This window comes from Urocitellus parryii, chromosome 10, assembly GCF_045843805.1.
Source record: "Urocitellus parryii isolate mUroPar1 chromosome 10, mUroPar1.hap1, whole genome shotgun sequence".
Classification (NCBI taxonomy): domain Eukaryota; kingdom Metazoa; phylum Chordata; class Mammalia; order Rodentia; family Sciuridae; genus Urocitellus; species Urocitellus parryii.
The window spans coordinates 117,534,011-117,549,439 of NC_135540.1; the positions used below are offsets into that span (position 1 = coordinate 117,534,011).

At 32.6% G+C, this 15,429-nt stretch overlaps 1 protein-coding gene across 2 annotated transcripts in view; it reads left to right on the top strand.

Annotated features, from left to right (window-relative positions):
• Nucleotides 1-15,429, top strand: part of Arap2 (ArfGAP with RhoGAP domain, ankyrin repeat and PH domain 2) — a 169,422-nt gene that overhangs the window by 85,813 nt on the left and 68,180 nt on the right. For both annotated transcript variants that reach the window (XM_026386588.2, XM_026386586.2), the window contains exons 15-18: nucleotides 220-364; nucleotides 2,283-2,385; nucleotides 3,031-3,229; nucleotides 3,421-3,484. In XM_026386588.2, the coding sequence (XP_026242373.2) occupies nucleotides 220-364; nucleotides 2,283-2,385; nucleotides 3,031-3,229; nucleotides 3,421-3,484 (511 nt within the window). The remainder of the gene's footprint in view (nucleotides 1-219; nucleotides 365-2,282; nucleotides 2,386-3,030; nucleotides 3,230-3,420; nucleotides 3,485-15,429) is intronic.

Sequence of the window (15,429 nt, forward strand, 5' to 3'; positions counted from 1 at the left end):
ATCATGGATCTGCCAGCTTCTCTGGTTATCAATATTCATTTTTGTCTGGTACATTCCTTGCTATTAGAGTGTACATTTTTTGAAAGCAGAAAGTGTGACAGCTTTATATTCTCTGCAGCCATATTATGCTCTTACCTAAAAAGGTAAATTAATCTCTTATGAATTTAAAAAAAAATATGGTGTAGCTCAATTTATTTTTATTTTGTTTTATATTATTAGAGACAAATAAAAAGTGGTGTGTTTTGGAAGGTGGCTTCTTGAGTTATTATGAAAATGATAAGTCTACCACACCTAATGGGACCATTAACATCAATGAAGTTATCTGCCTGGCTGTTCACAAGGAAGACTTCTATTTAAATACCGGGTAGGTCTACTATTAAACAGATAGAAGGGAAGAGGTATTTACAGACAATTGTCATGCCAGGTCATAAGGATTTTGTTACTTCTGTTCTTTAGTTGTTTTCTGTAACAGGATTTAAGGGTGTCTTAAAGCCTATCTTCTGTCTTAAAGTTCTTTAGAGAATCCCCTTAAAAGTAGTGAGTTAAAATATACTAGCTAGTATGAAAGACTAATATATTTGGAGATAATCTTAAGTAAATTTATGGCATTCTATTAATGATCATTGTGGTACTTCAACTTTTATGATTTATGCATTACTTTATATAGTGAACTAATGGCAATATTTATGTTATTATTTTAATGAGTATTATGGTTAAATATGAGAAAAATGAATATTTGGCGATTATTTGCTTGCCTTAAACACAATACAAATTGCATTAAATGGCATATTCAAAGCTAAATTTCTTTAAGCTCTACTTTGGCATTTCAAGGTCTGACAAAGTTACAGTTAAAGATTAAGTACTATTTATGTGATATGTTTGAGTCATAATAGTTTAAGTGAATCTTTGAGGACTTTTAGAAATAGACTAAGATCTTTAATTTGAAAGTTTCTGTTTTGTAATGTAATTACTGATAATATATAAATATTAAATCTAAATAAATCAATGTTATAGGAGCATAATACCTTAATAATTTTTTATGAGAAAAAACTTGCAAATGTATGTTATTTACATGAAATTTTCTGGTCTATGTTGTCATTAATATGTAATGATCAATATGTGCTGGTTGAAATGACTAGAGCATTTTTGTAAACCTAAGTTGATTTTGATGTTAGCAAAACTGATTACTGATTTTTTTTTGTTCTGTTGTGCTTATATTCTAAATGAATATTAAATTTAACGTGGCTTACCATGGAATGTTCCAATAAGTGTACTCTACCTTAATAAATAACAAATCAGATACAATTTAAAAGAATTGATATTATGTCCACATATTAAAAACAAGATATTTCTGATAAGATGTTATTGGTACAAGTATTTTATATATATGCAATGATATGGGGTTACAAAATAATTGTTACAGCCAGACTCTGAATTGCCTTAAAGAGTCTGTTGTAGAATTTGAACTCAGTGCTGTAAATAAAGGCATTAGGTAGTTTTGCACATTTGTATTTTAAAAGAGAGCTGATAGAGTGGTAAGAAAAAGACTATAGGAAGAAAGATCATAATTGCCAAGAGTTTAACAAGAAGAGTGAATGGAAGACAGAAATCATCTTACAGTTAAACTGATGGGAATGGGTTGATGTTAAGGGAAAGAATGAGTTAGATTTTAAGGGTTTGAGCTTGCTATTGAGGTCAATGGAGATGGCTTTATGTTGGGACATGGAGACGATACAACAGGTTTGGGGCAAAAGAGGAGAAGAAGGAAGATGACTTCTATATAGGATAGTAAGCCTTTCAGTACATACTTTAGCAAGTTCTAGGAAGGATTTGGAGCTGTCAGTGAAGGACTCAAGAAAGGATTTAGGACATGGAATGTTACTATAATATTATCATCAAAAGATGAATTGTTGGTGTTAGATGAGATGCTGTTGGGCAATGTTTGTTTTGAACATTAGGTTGAAGTAAATTAGGAAAGAGTAGTCTTGGAGGGAAACTGAGACTAAGAAAGGCCTCCATCATGTTTGTCACCTGAACTTAACATAGTCGTGCTGTTGAGTGATTGATCAGAATCATATTCCTTTTGTCTGATCCCATGTGTTGCATTTAGCTCATTTGAATAAAATACATACCATCAACAGAATAATATGATATATAAGCAAGTTGATTTCTCAGCACTATTCCACTTTAAAAAGTTATCTAATTAAAAACTTGACATTTGTGTTATTTATTTTCATAGGAATCGAACATAACTGGTATCTTTTTATCCCTGCTTGTTCTAGGCCTATATTTATCTTTGAGATCTACTTGCCCTCAGAACGTGTGTTTTTATTTGGAGCTGAAACATCTCAAGCTCAAAGAAAATGGACAGAGACCATAGCCAAGGTAATGAAGTATTATATTCCCTCAGAAAACATTCTTCACTTGGAGTCTGTAGTTGAGCTTTAGGGGTCTGTGAAAATTTTATATAAGTTACTGGGAAGAAGGGCCATACCTAGTAAGGTTTTCAAAGATTGTAGTCTAAAGAGGTTAAAAAACTACCTTCTTAGCTCCTGAAACAGGTAACTAATATAGGATCTTGGAGAAATCATTCTTACAAGCTAAGTCCAAGTCCATGATTAAAAAAAAAAAAAAAAGGTAGTTTTAATATTGTAAAGTCATTTTAGTGTGTCTTTTTTATAGGTAGATTTTTATTCATGATGTATGCAAAAGGGAGAGGAACAAATTCAGTAAAAGATAGAAGTGGGGAAAAACATGGAAGGTTGACATTTTAAAAAATGCCACAAATCAACCAAGAGAATGTCTTCCTGTTTCAATAGCAAAAAAAAAAAAAAAAGCTTAAGATGCTTTTTGAAAATGCATTTTAGCTGTTCGTTTTTGAGACTGATAGCAAGTTTAAGTAATTGTTTTGAATTTTTGGTTGCTTATGAATCTTAAAAAGTTAAAATAATTTTCCAACTCCTCTCAACTGTAGATAGGGAATTTCCAATTTTCACTGTCTTTATTACTTTTCTGTATTTGTTTTAACAGCATTTTGTTCCCTTTGTTGCTGAAAACTTAACAGAAGCCGACTATGATTTGATTGGTCAACTCTTCTACAAAGACTGCCATGCCCTGGATCAGTGGAGGAAAGGCTGGTTTGCTATGGACAAATCTAGTTTACGTTTTTGCCTCCAAATGCAAGAAGCTCAGGAAGATAGAATGCACTTAAGAAGACTGCAAGAGCTAAGTAAGATGTGTGTTTCTTCCCCCTTATCTTTCAAACACAATTCTTTATCGCATGCAATGACAGCAGCTTTATATCAAGTTGTAATAGCTTACTCCCAACTTAGAACTAAGTAGTATTAATAATTGTGTCTTTGTGGGTATTTTGTGTAACATTTAAAACAATGTGTGCATGCTTTTCTCTTTTCCCTCCAGCAATCAGCACAATGGTTCAAAATGGGGAAAAATTGGATGTCTTACTCCTGGTAGAAAAAGGGAGGTAAGTGCTCTTTTTGCTTTTTCTCTTAATCTCAAAAATTCTGGGAAGTGGAATATTATAGTTATCCTCTTGGGGAGAGACCATTCTTTTAAAACTTTTTGGGATAGTTTCTGAATCATACATGTAAAATATATATGAAGCTTCTTTATAGAGTACACCTAGGAAGGTTACATATTTTTTCATTTTTTATGACAAACTCATTATGATCAACTATTGTAGTTTTCCATAGACCTAGATTACTCTGGGTCATTTACACTTAAGTATTTGGAAAGTAGTTTGGTAATCATAAATATGTTTTTAGTATAGGTATATGAAAATATAATATCTTGTAGGTCAGGCAAAGGTAAAACATGATTTCTTGAATTTCTGCAGTTATTCATGAACTATTAATTAAGTAACTACTGTGCTTTAGGACTATTATAGATATCGGTGGGAGGGATACAGTGATGAACAAACAGGCAAGTTCCCCACCTTCATAAGACGTGTACATTGGGAGGGAGTAGCAGTGTGAGCAGATTCATCTTCAAAAAATTGTTATTATGTTTATCAGTTGTAAATCTTATGAAGAAAAATAAAGGCTTCTCACTCTCAAGGAAGCCAAATGTATAATCCTTGCTTTGCTAAATAAATCTCTGCTCCCTCTGCTCCAGGTTGTTTTCTTTCTTTCTTTTTTCTTTTTTTTTTTTTTTTTTTGAGGCAAGGTTAAGAGTCTGCTGGAGCCGTAGCTAGGGTGACAAGAGAAGGTGTCTTTGATGAGACACCTGAATAAAGTGAAGAAACAAATCATGCAGCAGTCCAGACACTGTTCCAGGCATAGGGTGAAGAATATTTGAAGATCTTAAGAGAGTGTTGTGCTAGGCATGACCACGGTCTGCCAAGAAGCTGGTCTAACTGGCAAGGTTCAGGTTTAGATATGTGAGAGAATGGGAAGAAACAATTTCAGAGATATCCCCTGGCAAGGTGATACTGGACTGTAAGGTCATGTGTGAAGATTTGAATTTTGTTTTAAGTATATGGGAAGCTGCTTATTCTGAGAGCCAGGAATGGAATGTCTCATTTATGTTTATAAGTACTACTCTATTTGACTCTAGAAGAATGAGACTTTGTGACAAGTTAGGATGTTGCTGCAGAGGCCAGGCAAAGGATGAGGAGCTATTGGATGTATTATTATGAAAGAAGAGGTGTTGGAACCTGGGGCTATGTTAGATCAGTGTAAGAGTCCCAAGTTTTCTGCATGAGCATTTGCATGAATGAAGGTGCTTATTTTTTTGAGATAATGAAGACTTGAAAAATGGAGGTAGGATATTAGTAAGTTTGGGGTAGGTTTTTTTTTTTTTTTTTTTTTAGTTTTGTGTCATTTGCATTAAAATCCTTTAATTATACTGATTTGGAAGGTTTAGCTCTATAATTATGCCAGATAATCTGTAAAATCTTCATAATAATAATAATAATTATTATAATAATATAAGATAGAGCTAAATCAGCTTTCCATCTGTTGATTTTTCTTGCTGGACAAGAATAATGACTTCCAGCAGTTATTGGAGTCTATTTTCCTTCAACTTCATGGCAAGACATCAGTGGCTTTGGGCAGCAGGCTTGTTGTGGTTAGATAGTTATGTCAGAATGAGGATTTTTTTTTATACTTATAGGTATAATTAAGATTTTGCATTTTCTCTTATTTTTTTTCTAAGATTATGGTGGTTAATGACATTTTAGATTCTCCTATTTGGATACCAGATTATGATTTCATGGTACTGTCACAGTACTTTTAATTATATGTTCAGAAATAAAGAAGTCGTATTATGTGCAGGTGGTATTGATGCTTGACTCCTGCTACTTCTGTGGCAAGAAAAAGGAAAAAAAGATCAACAATAAGGACTTGGTATCCAAGCTCACAGAGCTTATGTTCTTAAATAAATAGACAAGTATCAACATGACAGTTGAATTAGTTGTACTTATTATCACTTATTACTTATCAGGTTACATAACCAAGGCACTTTCTACTGTATTTAGTCTGTGAAGAATTTGGCTGGTGGTAAACAGGTTTCTATTAAAATGCTAGCAGATCTGAATCAGAATTATTCAATTTGATACCTTTTGTTTAGTACTTAATGTATGCTGTGCATTCCCTTGGGAATGAAAGATATGTAATCCAGAAGACTTAATATTTTGTTATTTTGTGTATATTGCCCTTTTACTTGGACTGCAGGAGTCAGAGAAGGTGAAATTCATTTGTAAAGGTTAAGTTTTTGAGTTCAAGGAATAGTGGAAAACCAATGGAACTCCCAAATAGTGGTCACAGTTGCTTCATCATGTTTGTGATACTTTAGAAGTTTATTTTATCTACAAGTTATGTTGAAAGCTTTCTTATCAAAAAGAAGAATAAGGAATATTCCAGGATGAGAGCAAAAGAAATATGGGGATAAAGGTATAATCATGCCATTTTCCCTAAATCTCTTTGAATAGCTACCATGTAATACCCAGCATTTAAAAGCAAGTATATTGATCACATGCTTATAACTCAGTTCCAATTTCTTTTTTATTTTCTCTAAATCATAATAATATCATAATAACAGTGATAGAATGGTAATATATTAAACTTACTATGTGCCAGGCAATTTGAAATATTTAAGCAGCCTTCCAGTGCCTACACAGTATTGACAACAACCCATTTTGAAATCAAAATAGATTCAATTTGCAACCTGAAGTTTTTTGTTTGTTGGTGGATTGGTTTATGTTAAACCAAGTATTAGATATTAATTTAATAATACTTTTGTACAGGTCAGTCTCAGGAATCAAATCAACACATGTGTCAAAAGTATGGATATAAAATAATAAGTTATCAGAATTTAAAAATCTCAACTTTATCAGAAAATAGAATGTTTACTATGACACTTAAGCTACTTTATTAGAAAAATTTATTCATACACTTTCAAAAATGTATACATGTACTTTATTTCCATCTACTAAAGATGGAGTAGAGTGAAAAGAGGTCATCAGTGTGAATAAAAGTAACCAAGTTGATAGATGGTGATTGCACTAGGTTATGAATCCCAACAGTATAAAAGCATGTGGCTGGGCCAACATATGGCACCTCGTGTGGTACAGCGTAGGGTTACATGTCTATCTATTTATTTATATGCACATAGACACATGTATTAAGTAATTGTGTATATAGTGGAAAAGGAACAGATTCCAGATATCCTGAGAGATGATGATTTTGATTTTAGACATATTGAACATTAGGTTCTTGCAAGATGTCTAGGGAGAAATTGCTAGGAGGAAGTTATTTTTAATAATTTGAGAAGTAAATGGGGTACAGATACAGATTTTGGAATTACCAGTACATAGAAGGAAGAAGGTGGAGTCCCTTAAGATTCTACATAGAATAACAAGGGAAATAATGTGCAGGAGCATCCATGAATACAGATCATTTGGGGGTGGGAGCTGTTGTCAGGGAAGAGTAGCTAGCCTGGGGGAAGGAATGGCTTGTTTTCTCAGTGAGGCAAGAAACCAAGAGAGGGTGGTATCACAAAGCCCAAGGACAGAGTGCAGCCATGAATCCTTTAACAACTGGCAAGTGTTTTGAAAATGCATCTGTAAGTGATTTCATCCTTGATGAAGATCATAGAGTGTGCTCATCCAAACCGCATACACACATACATATGAATCACTGTGTTATCTATACAGAACATACCTATGTGACACACACACACACACACACACACACACACACACACACACGAAAGCCAGTTGCTCCTAGGTTTATACTAAGCAAAACAACATGAGAGTAAATCAAGCAAAAGAGAAAATAACGCAATCAAGAGATGTAATAAATGCAAAGTATATGAGTCTGCTGCTGGTGTAGCACAGCATACTTTTTGTTTTAAAATAAACTTTTTTCAAATAAGCAAAATGAATACACTCTAAAATAATGATTAGTATAGTAAATACATGAACTAGAGACAAGGTCATATATAAATCATCACGTCTATGACATACAGGCACTTAATTATATGTCTTTCTATAAGTGGCAGCACTGTAGGTTTGTTTGCAGTGGTCTCAGCACAAACTCTTGAGGAATGTGGTGCAATTGGATGTAATGTTGGCTACAACAATTACAAGATGACAGGAATTTTTTCAGTTCCATTATAATATTATGGAACTAATGTCAAATAAGCAGCCTGTTTTTGTCAGATGTTGTGCAATGAATGACCATATTGCAAGAAAAAAAGAACAGTTAAAAGTGTCAAGTGCTGTCCCCGGGCATGCCTGATGAAGTTAGGTACCCCAGGAGTCCACTAAAGAACACATCAGATTACGGTTGGGAACTGACTAAAAACTGAGACAGCTCATGAGGGCTCTTTAAGGTTACCTCAAAGCTCATGTATTAGTGCAGAAGTGTTCAGAAGTGAGATGATTGGATTATCAGAGCTGTGACCTTTTTGGTAGAGTAATCCTTATTTGAATACATTACTGGATGGTAACTGTAGGTAGGTGGGTATGGCTGAGGAAGTTGATCACTGGAGGGGTGGTATTGTCCCTCTCTCCCCCTGCTCTCTCTGCTTCCTGGTGGTCCTGAACTTAGCAGTGTTCCTCCAGCACGTCCCTCTGCCATGATGTTCTGCCTTTCCTGCCACCAAAAGCAATGGAGTCGAGTCAACCGTGGACTGAAACCATAAACCAAAACAAACTTTTCCACCTTTAGGTCATTCTTATCAGGTATTTTGATCATAGTGACAAAAAGCTGACTAACTTAGATGGTTTGTCAAAGATGTCTGGAGGCTTATGGGATTAGTAAGGTAAGAGATTTGACTCCAAAAGGGAATATGTATACAGTCTGTTTTATAATGGTTTGGAGTTGTGCCAGTTTGGGTGGGAAAGAGACATGGAAAGGGAAAGTCTGAAGATATAAGAGATGACAAGTGGGAGACAAGGTCTTTTCAAAAGTAACAGCATGAAAAGGAGAATTGATATAGTACTGGATGTTGCTAGCTTTCTAGATCCAGTAGTGAGATGTTGAGAGATTATTATGGCTTTCAATTGCTTTGTCAACAAGGAAGTTCTTACCATGATCCCTGAGCTTTTGGCCTGGGTGACTGTAGGAAGTATCATTTACCAAAGTAGGGAACATGTGCTACTCACCCAGTATTCAAACACATCTAGTTAATTACAGCTGTGAAGAGCTGTTTCAATACCATGTCACAGTAGGAGAATCTCATAGTTTTGCCCTCTTTCTCATCTCTCCTTTGATCTGTTGGCCCCTTGGGAAATAATGACTGTAAACTCAAGTAGATTGTGGTAAAATTGTCAGTGACAGATAAAACTGGGGCTTTTGAAATAAAATAGTTTCCAATTATTCATGTGATGCCATATAGAGATAGTGTGAATAATTGAAGAAGAAGGAAACCAACCAGCTCTAAATTTTAGATCTTTTAGTTTTTGCTAGTAACAACTTCAACTGGAATCACAACTCATAAATTGATAAATTAAATTCATATCTTTTTCTTCTGTCCTTGACTACCTTCGATTAAAATGTTGAAATACATTAATGCTTTTTTAAAGGTAAAGAGAAAGAATTCCCTGAACTATAGAAGTTCATAAGTTTGGTAATAATGCATTGTATGGAGTCCCTATTTAAATGTATATTTTAGTCTTCATGGTAATTTTCTTTGTAGGTATGGCATGAGTGTCTTTAGACAGAAAAATATTGCAATAATATTTTCCACACACAGAGCATTTTTGCTCTAAAGAGCTCTAAACAGAAGGTGTTCCAGATGGTGTCGCTTTAATGTGTATTCTTTGTATTCTTTAAAAATTATTATTTTGGAAAATAAAGCCTTCTTGATTACACTTAAGGGTTTCTGGCATGCTATTTGATGCTGTTATTGGGATTTAGATTCTGTGCTTTTCCTTTAGGCCTCAGAATTTCTCTGTATGGGGGAAAAAGAAATCCTTGTTTTTGAATGTCTGTTGTAAATTAGTGAATGTTGTGGACCAGTGTGTCAAAGGCTTTTTCCTGGATAGTAGATCATATCTCCAATTACCACCCACTCAGATCATTAATCCATTCAGATCATTAATCCATTACATAATCTTATCATTTTGCTTCTGATTACTCCTGTATTAACACTGGAGGTTTTGGGGAAACCTCATATCCAAATTACAACACTCTTTGTACATCTCTTTTAGTAAATATCCCACTATGTTCACTACCTTCATCTATAGCTGCATAGCCATTTGCCAGAGACACCTATTATTAGGCTTTTTGCTGAAAGGTTCTTGGTTATAATAAACATAATATGTTGTTGGAAACAGAAAAAAAAATTTGTTGTTGTTTCTTTTTGTTTTAGATTCCTTCCTTGACCTGTAGTACAGCACACTACACAGTGTTGGCTCCCAAGGCTGAGTGCATTTCAGTTTTAATTGCAGATTTCAGACATAAAAAGAAGCTAACACTGGGGAATAAGCTCTTTATCAATTTGTTCCACAATTATGGAACAGATTACTTTTCTCAATTTGGGAGATAAACATCCTAAATTCAAGATTCCTTACTTCATATCAACTTATTCTGTATGATCTTTTCTCTCTCCCCATGAATTGTGTTTTATGGGAACTGATATGTTAGCAATCCTCCGGAGGCTGAATTATCTAAAAGTGGTTTCTAAATTGTCCATGTAATTGCAAATTAAACAGTAGCCAATTGCCCACAATATCAGCTTGACTGCTTTTGTAACTTTCTGATGATTTAATTCTCAGAGATGGTTTAACTGAATGTTGCCACAGCAAACAAGAGATTTTCTTCTCTAACAACCCCCATAGGTTTTTTAAAAGGAAAGGGCCTATTCAAACTTACATTACAAAGTGATTTTCTGTTAAAGAGAATTATGATGTAGGGAATGAGTGGCTATTTAACAAAAGCTAGGTTTTAAAGAATGCATTCTTTGCTTCAAAAATATGTTCTGTTTAATTAAAAACATTTTATATACCAAAATATAAGATTATGAAGAAAAAAATATACAAAAGAATCAGAAGATTTCTCCAAGATATTTGTTATCAGGATTTTTTTCTTTTTTTGAAAAAGATATATTTTACTGAGTATGAAATTCTAGGTTCCTGTCAGTAGGAAAAAATGAGGTGACTAGAAGACCAAGTATTCTAAAAGGTAGAAATTGTAAGTTGAAAAATAGGGTAGACTGGAAACAATTGCAGTCCAAGTTGCACTTAACTTTGAGAGATCGAGGATGAAGTCTGAGCCAGTGGGCTGAGAAGATAGGTGGAAAGCATACTGCATTTTCAACTAAATTAACTTACCTTGTTCTGGGAATAATTGCAGATATCTTATAAGGGTGTAGAAGACATTTTTGAAAATACATTTTTAAACTGATTTTTAAATGATTGTGAAAAGTAAGGATTTGGATTTATTTTGTAGTTAGCAGAGTACCAGTAAAGGCTTTGAGCAGACTTGTAGCAGGACTGTCTAATGGTGTGCAGAGATGACAGTGAAAAACCAGAATTCTTCCTTTCTTGAAGAATCAGGTGCCTTAAGATTGTCTACCACACTCCTGGGTTGAATAATAAGCTATTTATAATATTTCCTACTACTTGTCAATTCTTGTGACATAGTCTCTGCTTCTACATATTTTCTTAATAATTGGTGTTTGCCTGTTTCTGACTGAAATCCTATCTCCATGCCCTAATTTCTTATGTGATAAGTAGAAAAAATTTTTTATCTCTCTAAAATGAAGATGATTTGTGAGCATAATGCTAAATACAATGTGCCAGACTCCCATAAAGGAATAATCAGCATGCTACATGCCTTCCTAAAACAATTAGAAATCTGGACAAAACATGTGAAACAACTGTTTCCAGCCTTTTTGATAATAAACATTCCTGGACTGTGGTTATTTTGAGAAGGGAAACAAGGTAAGCTTTAAGAGCACCTTGACTTTCTGTCTGCAGGCACTCATAGGCTATAGCATAGGGAGTTGGGAAGCCCAAGCAAAATGTGGTATTTTTGCAGAAATAGGGGTTCCACGACTCTGAATTTACAGAGTGTCAGAACTCTCCATAAGATTTTCTTTTCATCTTGCCTTAATGTTAATCTGTATATTTGTAGTGTAAAACTCTGAGGCCAGTCAGACACAACTCTGGGGGTGCCATGAGTTGGATAATTTCCAAATCTTAGATAGCAGTGGAATATGTTCAAATTCTATCCAGTCCGGTAGGAAAGACCTCATTAAATACACTGTGCCTTTAGTAAAGGCCACAAGATACCACATCCTATTATAAAGGTCAGCCCAGCCTTAGAGGGAAGGGTACTCTATTTTTTAACTTCACTAAGCTAAAAGCAGACCTCCAAGACATAATCTGTCCCACAAGTAATTGAGTTGTCTGGGGTTAAACTGTCAAATGATGTGAAAACAAAACATCAATACACTATAGGAAGATAATACAATCCTACTCGATAACTTAATGCTTACAATGTTTAGCATTCAGCTAAAATTATTAGTAATGTGAAGAAACCAAGAAGCACTACATAGATATATATCCAGAAATCAAAAAGATAATGGAATTAAAACCTCTAAAAAGTGATCTTAAATACTGTAAATATATTCAGAGGTATAAAGGAAAACATAAACATTGTGATAAAAATGGTTAATGTAACTTCTGAGGCAGAAAAATACACTATTTGAAAAGAAAATTCCATTATGTAGACTTAATGAAAGAATTTTTTCCTACAGAAAAAAAAAGAGATTAATGAGCTTGTGGTATGACAATAGAAACTATCCAAACATAGGTACATAAAGATTTTTTTAAAGAAAAGACTAAATAAAATAAACAGAACTTTAGTAACACATGGGGCAATATCAAGCAGTCCCATTTAAATATAAGTAAAATTCCAAAACAAGAGAAGAGAAAGATAAGGACAGAAAAAATATTTGAAGAAATGTGACTGAACAGCTTCTGAATTTGATCTATAAAGTCACAAATGTACTAAAACAAATTGTGTCAAGTCACGTCATAATCAAATTCCCTTACACCCGTATGAAGAAAAAGGAAAAGGTAAGAGTGCCAGAGGAAAAAGTTTCATGAACCCTATTGGACAAAGTTGAGAATGTTTTGTCCGAAGTTCAAATCCAGAAGATAGCATAATGAAATATTTAAAGTATGAGGAAGAAAAGGCCCTAAACAAACAAACAAATCAAACAAGTAGATTTCAGCCTTAAGTACCTGGTTGAACAGAAATATCTTTTAAAAAATTAGATTCAAATACTTTTTGGGCCAACCTAATATTGATAGAGTTCAGACCTATACCATAAGAAATTTAAAGTTGGGGCTGGAGATGTGGCTCAAGCGGTAGCACGCTCGCCTGGGGTGCTGGGTTTGATCCTCAGCACCACGTACAAATAAAATAAAGATGTTGTGTCCACTGAAAACTAATATTAAAATATTATATATTAAATAAATAATAAATAAATAATATATTAAATAAATAAATATATTAAATAAATAATATAATAAATATATTAAATAATAAATAATAAATAATATAATAATAATATAAATAATGTAATAAATAATATATTAATATATAATATATTATATATATAATATATAATATAATATATTAATATATAATAATATATTAATATATTAAATAAATAATATAATAAATAATATATTTAAAAAATTGTCTCTCTCTCTTTAAAAAAAAAGAAAGAAATTTAAGTTCTTTCACTTCAAAGGAGTAATATCACCTGGAAACTTGGATCTGTGTAAAGAAATGAGGAACAACAGAAAGCATAAATGTTGATAAATGATATTTCTATAATTTTTAATTTTCTTAAAAAATAACTGATTATACCACAAACAACTATATTCTGGGATTTATAACACATAAGTAAATAGAATGTATACCAGTATCACAAAAAATAAGGGGGAGATTAAAAAATGATGGCTCTTATATGTGAATTAGTTTATATTATTTGAAGGTATATTTCAAAAATACATGCTGAAACTCCTAGGAAAACGACAGACAGGAAGAAAAAAGTTATAGCTATTAAACCACTAACAAAGATGAAATCGAATCATAAAAAGTAAGACATGTGAAGCCAGGAAAGAAAAGGAGCAAAGAAAAAATAGGCCAAGAAAAATAATGACCAAGATGATACACTTATTTAAATATTATCAAATTCATAATTATATTAAGTGCTAATGGTCTAAAGCTACAGTTATAAGGCAGAGATTGCCAGAGTAGATTTAAAAAAATATGTCAGAGACTATAACTTCTATAAGAAGCACACTTTAAATGTAAAGATAGATTAGTTACTTCTAAAGAGAGAGTATGTTATACCACGCAAATCATTCACATGCTTGAGTAACCATATTAATATCAAATTAGACTTAAGGACAAAGAATATTATCAGAGAAAAATGAGACTTTTCCTAGTAATAAAGGTGTCAACATATCAAGAAGACATACCAATCTTAAACGTGTTTGTTCATAATAACCAAACTTCAGCATTTATAAATTAAAAAAATTAACAGAAGTAAAGAAGCAATAGACAGTTCCAGTTATAGATGGAGATGTCACGTTTTGGCTTTCATTCACAGATCGACAAGAAGACAAAAAGAAAAAATCAGTAATGATATAGAAGATCCAGTACTACTCATATTAATTAATGTATATGTACATATATTTATAATGTATAAATCATTTACATGCAGACGTACTGCATAACCTTGTAATATTTATTATTTTACAAACATATGTGGAATATTCACCAACTAGATCCTAGACCATAAATCAAGTTTTCATAAATTTAAATTATTGAAATCTCTCAGAGTGTGTTTTCTAACCAGAAAGGAATTTAAATTTAGATCAATAATAAATACTTCAGCAGTTCCTAAGTATGTGGAAATTAAGCACACTTTCATTTAGCCTATACTTCAAAGTAGAAATCACAGGAAAAAATAGGAAATACATTGATCAAATGACAATGAAAACATATCAAAGTTTTGAGGTACAGTTATAAAGCAACACTTAGAAGTGTACAGCTCAAAATGCTTACTTTAAATCAAAAGATCTAACATCTAAACTTCTACATTAAAAATTTAGGAAAATAACAAAGAATTAAATAAACAGAGAGCTGCACAAATCCGTGAAAACCTGGAGGAAAAAAAAAAAGTAGTGAAAATCCATGCATTCAATAGCTGGTCCCTTGAATTGATCAGTTAAGTTTATAAACTTCTTTTGACTTTAAAAATTAATAAAACTAATAAGTGTACAATATAAACATTACCAATGTCAGTATGAAAGAGGAAACTTCACTGTTTATCATCTTAATATTTAAAATTGAATGGAATATTATGACCAACTTTATATAAAGGTTGAATATAGTAAATATAATTGAAAAATCCTTGGAAATACGTAAAATGTTTGAATATGCACTTCTATCCAAGGACCTGTGAACAGTCAACAAACACTTAGAAATAGTATCAGGAAAATGCTAATTAAAACCTCAGTAACAGAACATTCTCGCACTGGAAAAACTAAGACAAATATACCAGTGAAAATATTAGCAGGTATGACTGAATTGTAAATCAATACAGTCATTTTGGACAACAGTTAAAAAGTTTTTTTAAAAAATTGTTAATTTATACTTACTGTGCATCCCAGCGGATAAGCTCCTTGGCACTTACTCAAAATACAGCATAACGTATGTCCATAAAATGACTCTACAATTATTCAAGTCAACTAAACTTAATAATAATTTACTGGAAAGATGCTAAATGTTCTTCAGTGGGTGAATATATGAACAGAGTGTGTGGTATATTCACTCATGGAAAACTAATTAGAATTTTAAAATTATGTGTATTAACATGACGGAATCTTAAAAAAACATTGTGCTAAGTAAAAGAAACCAGATGCAAAATAGTAAT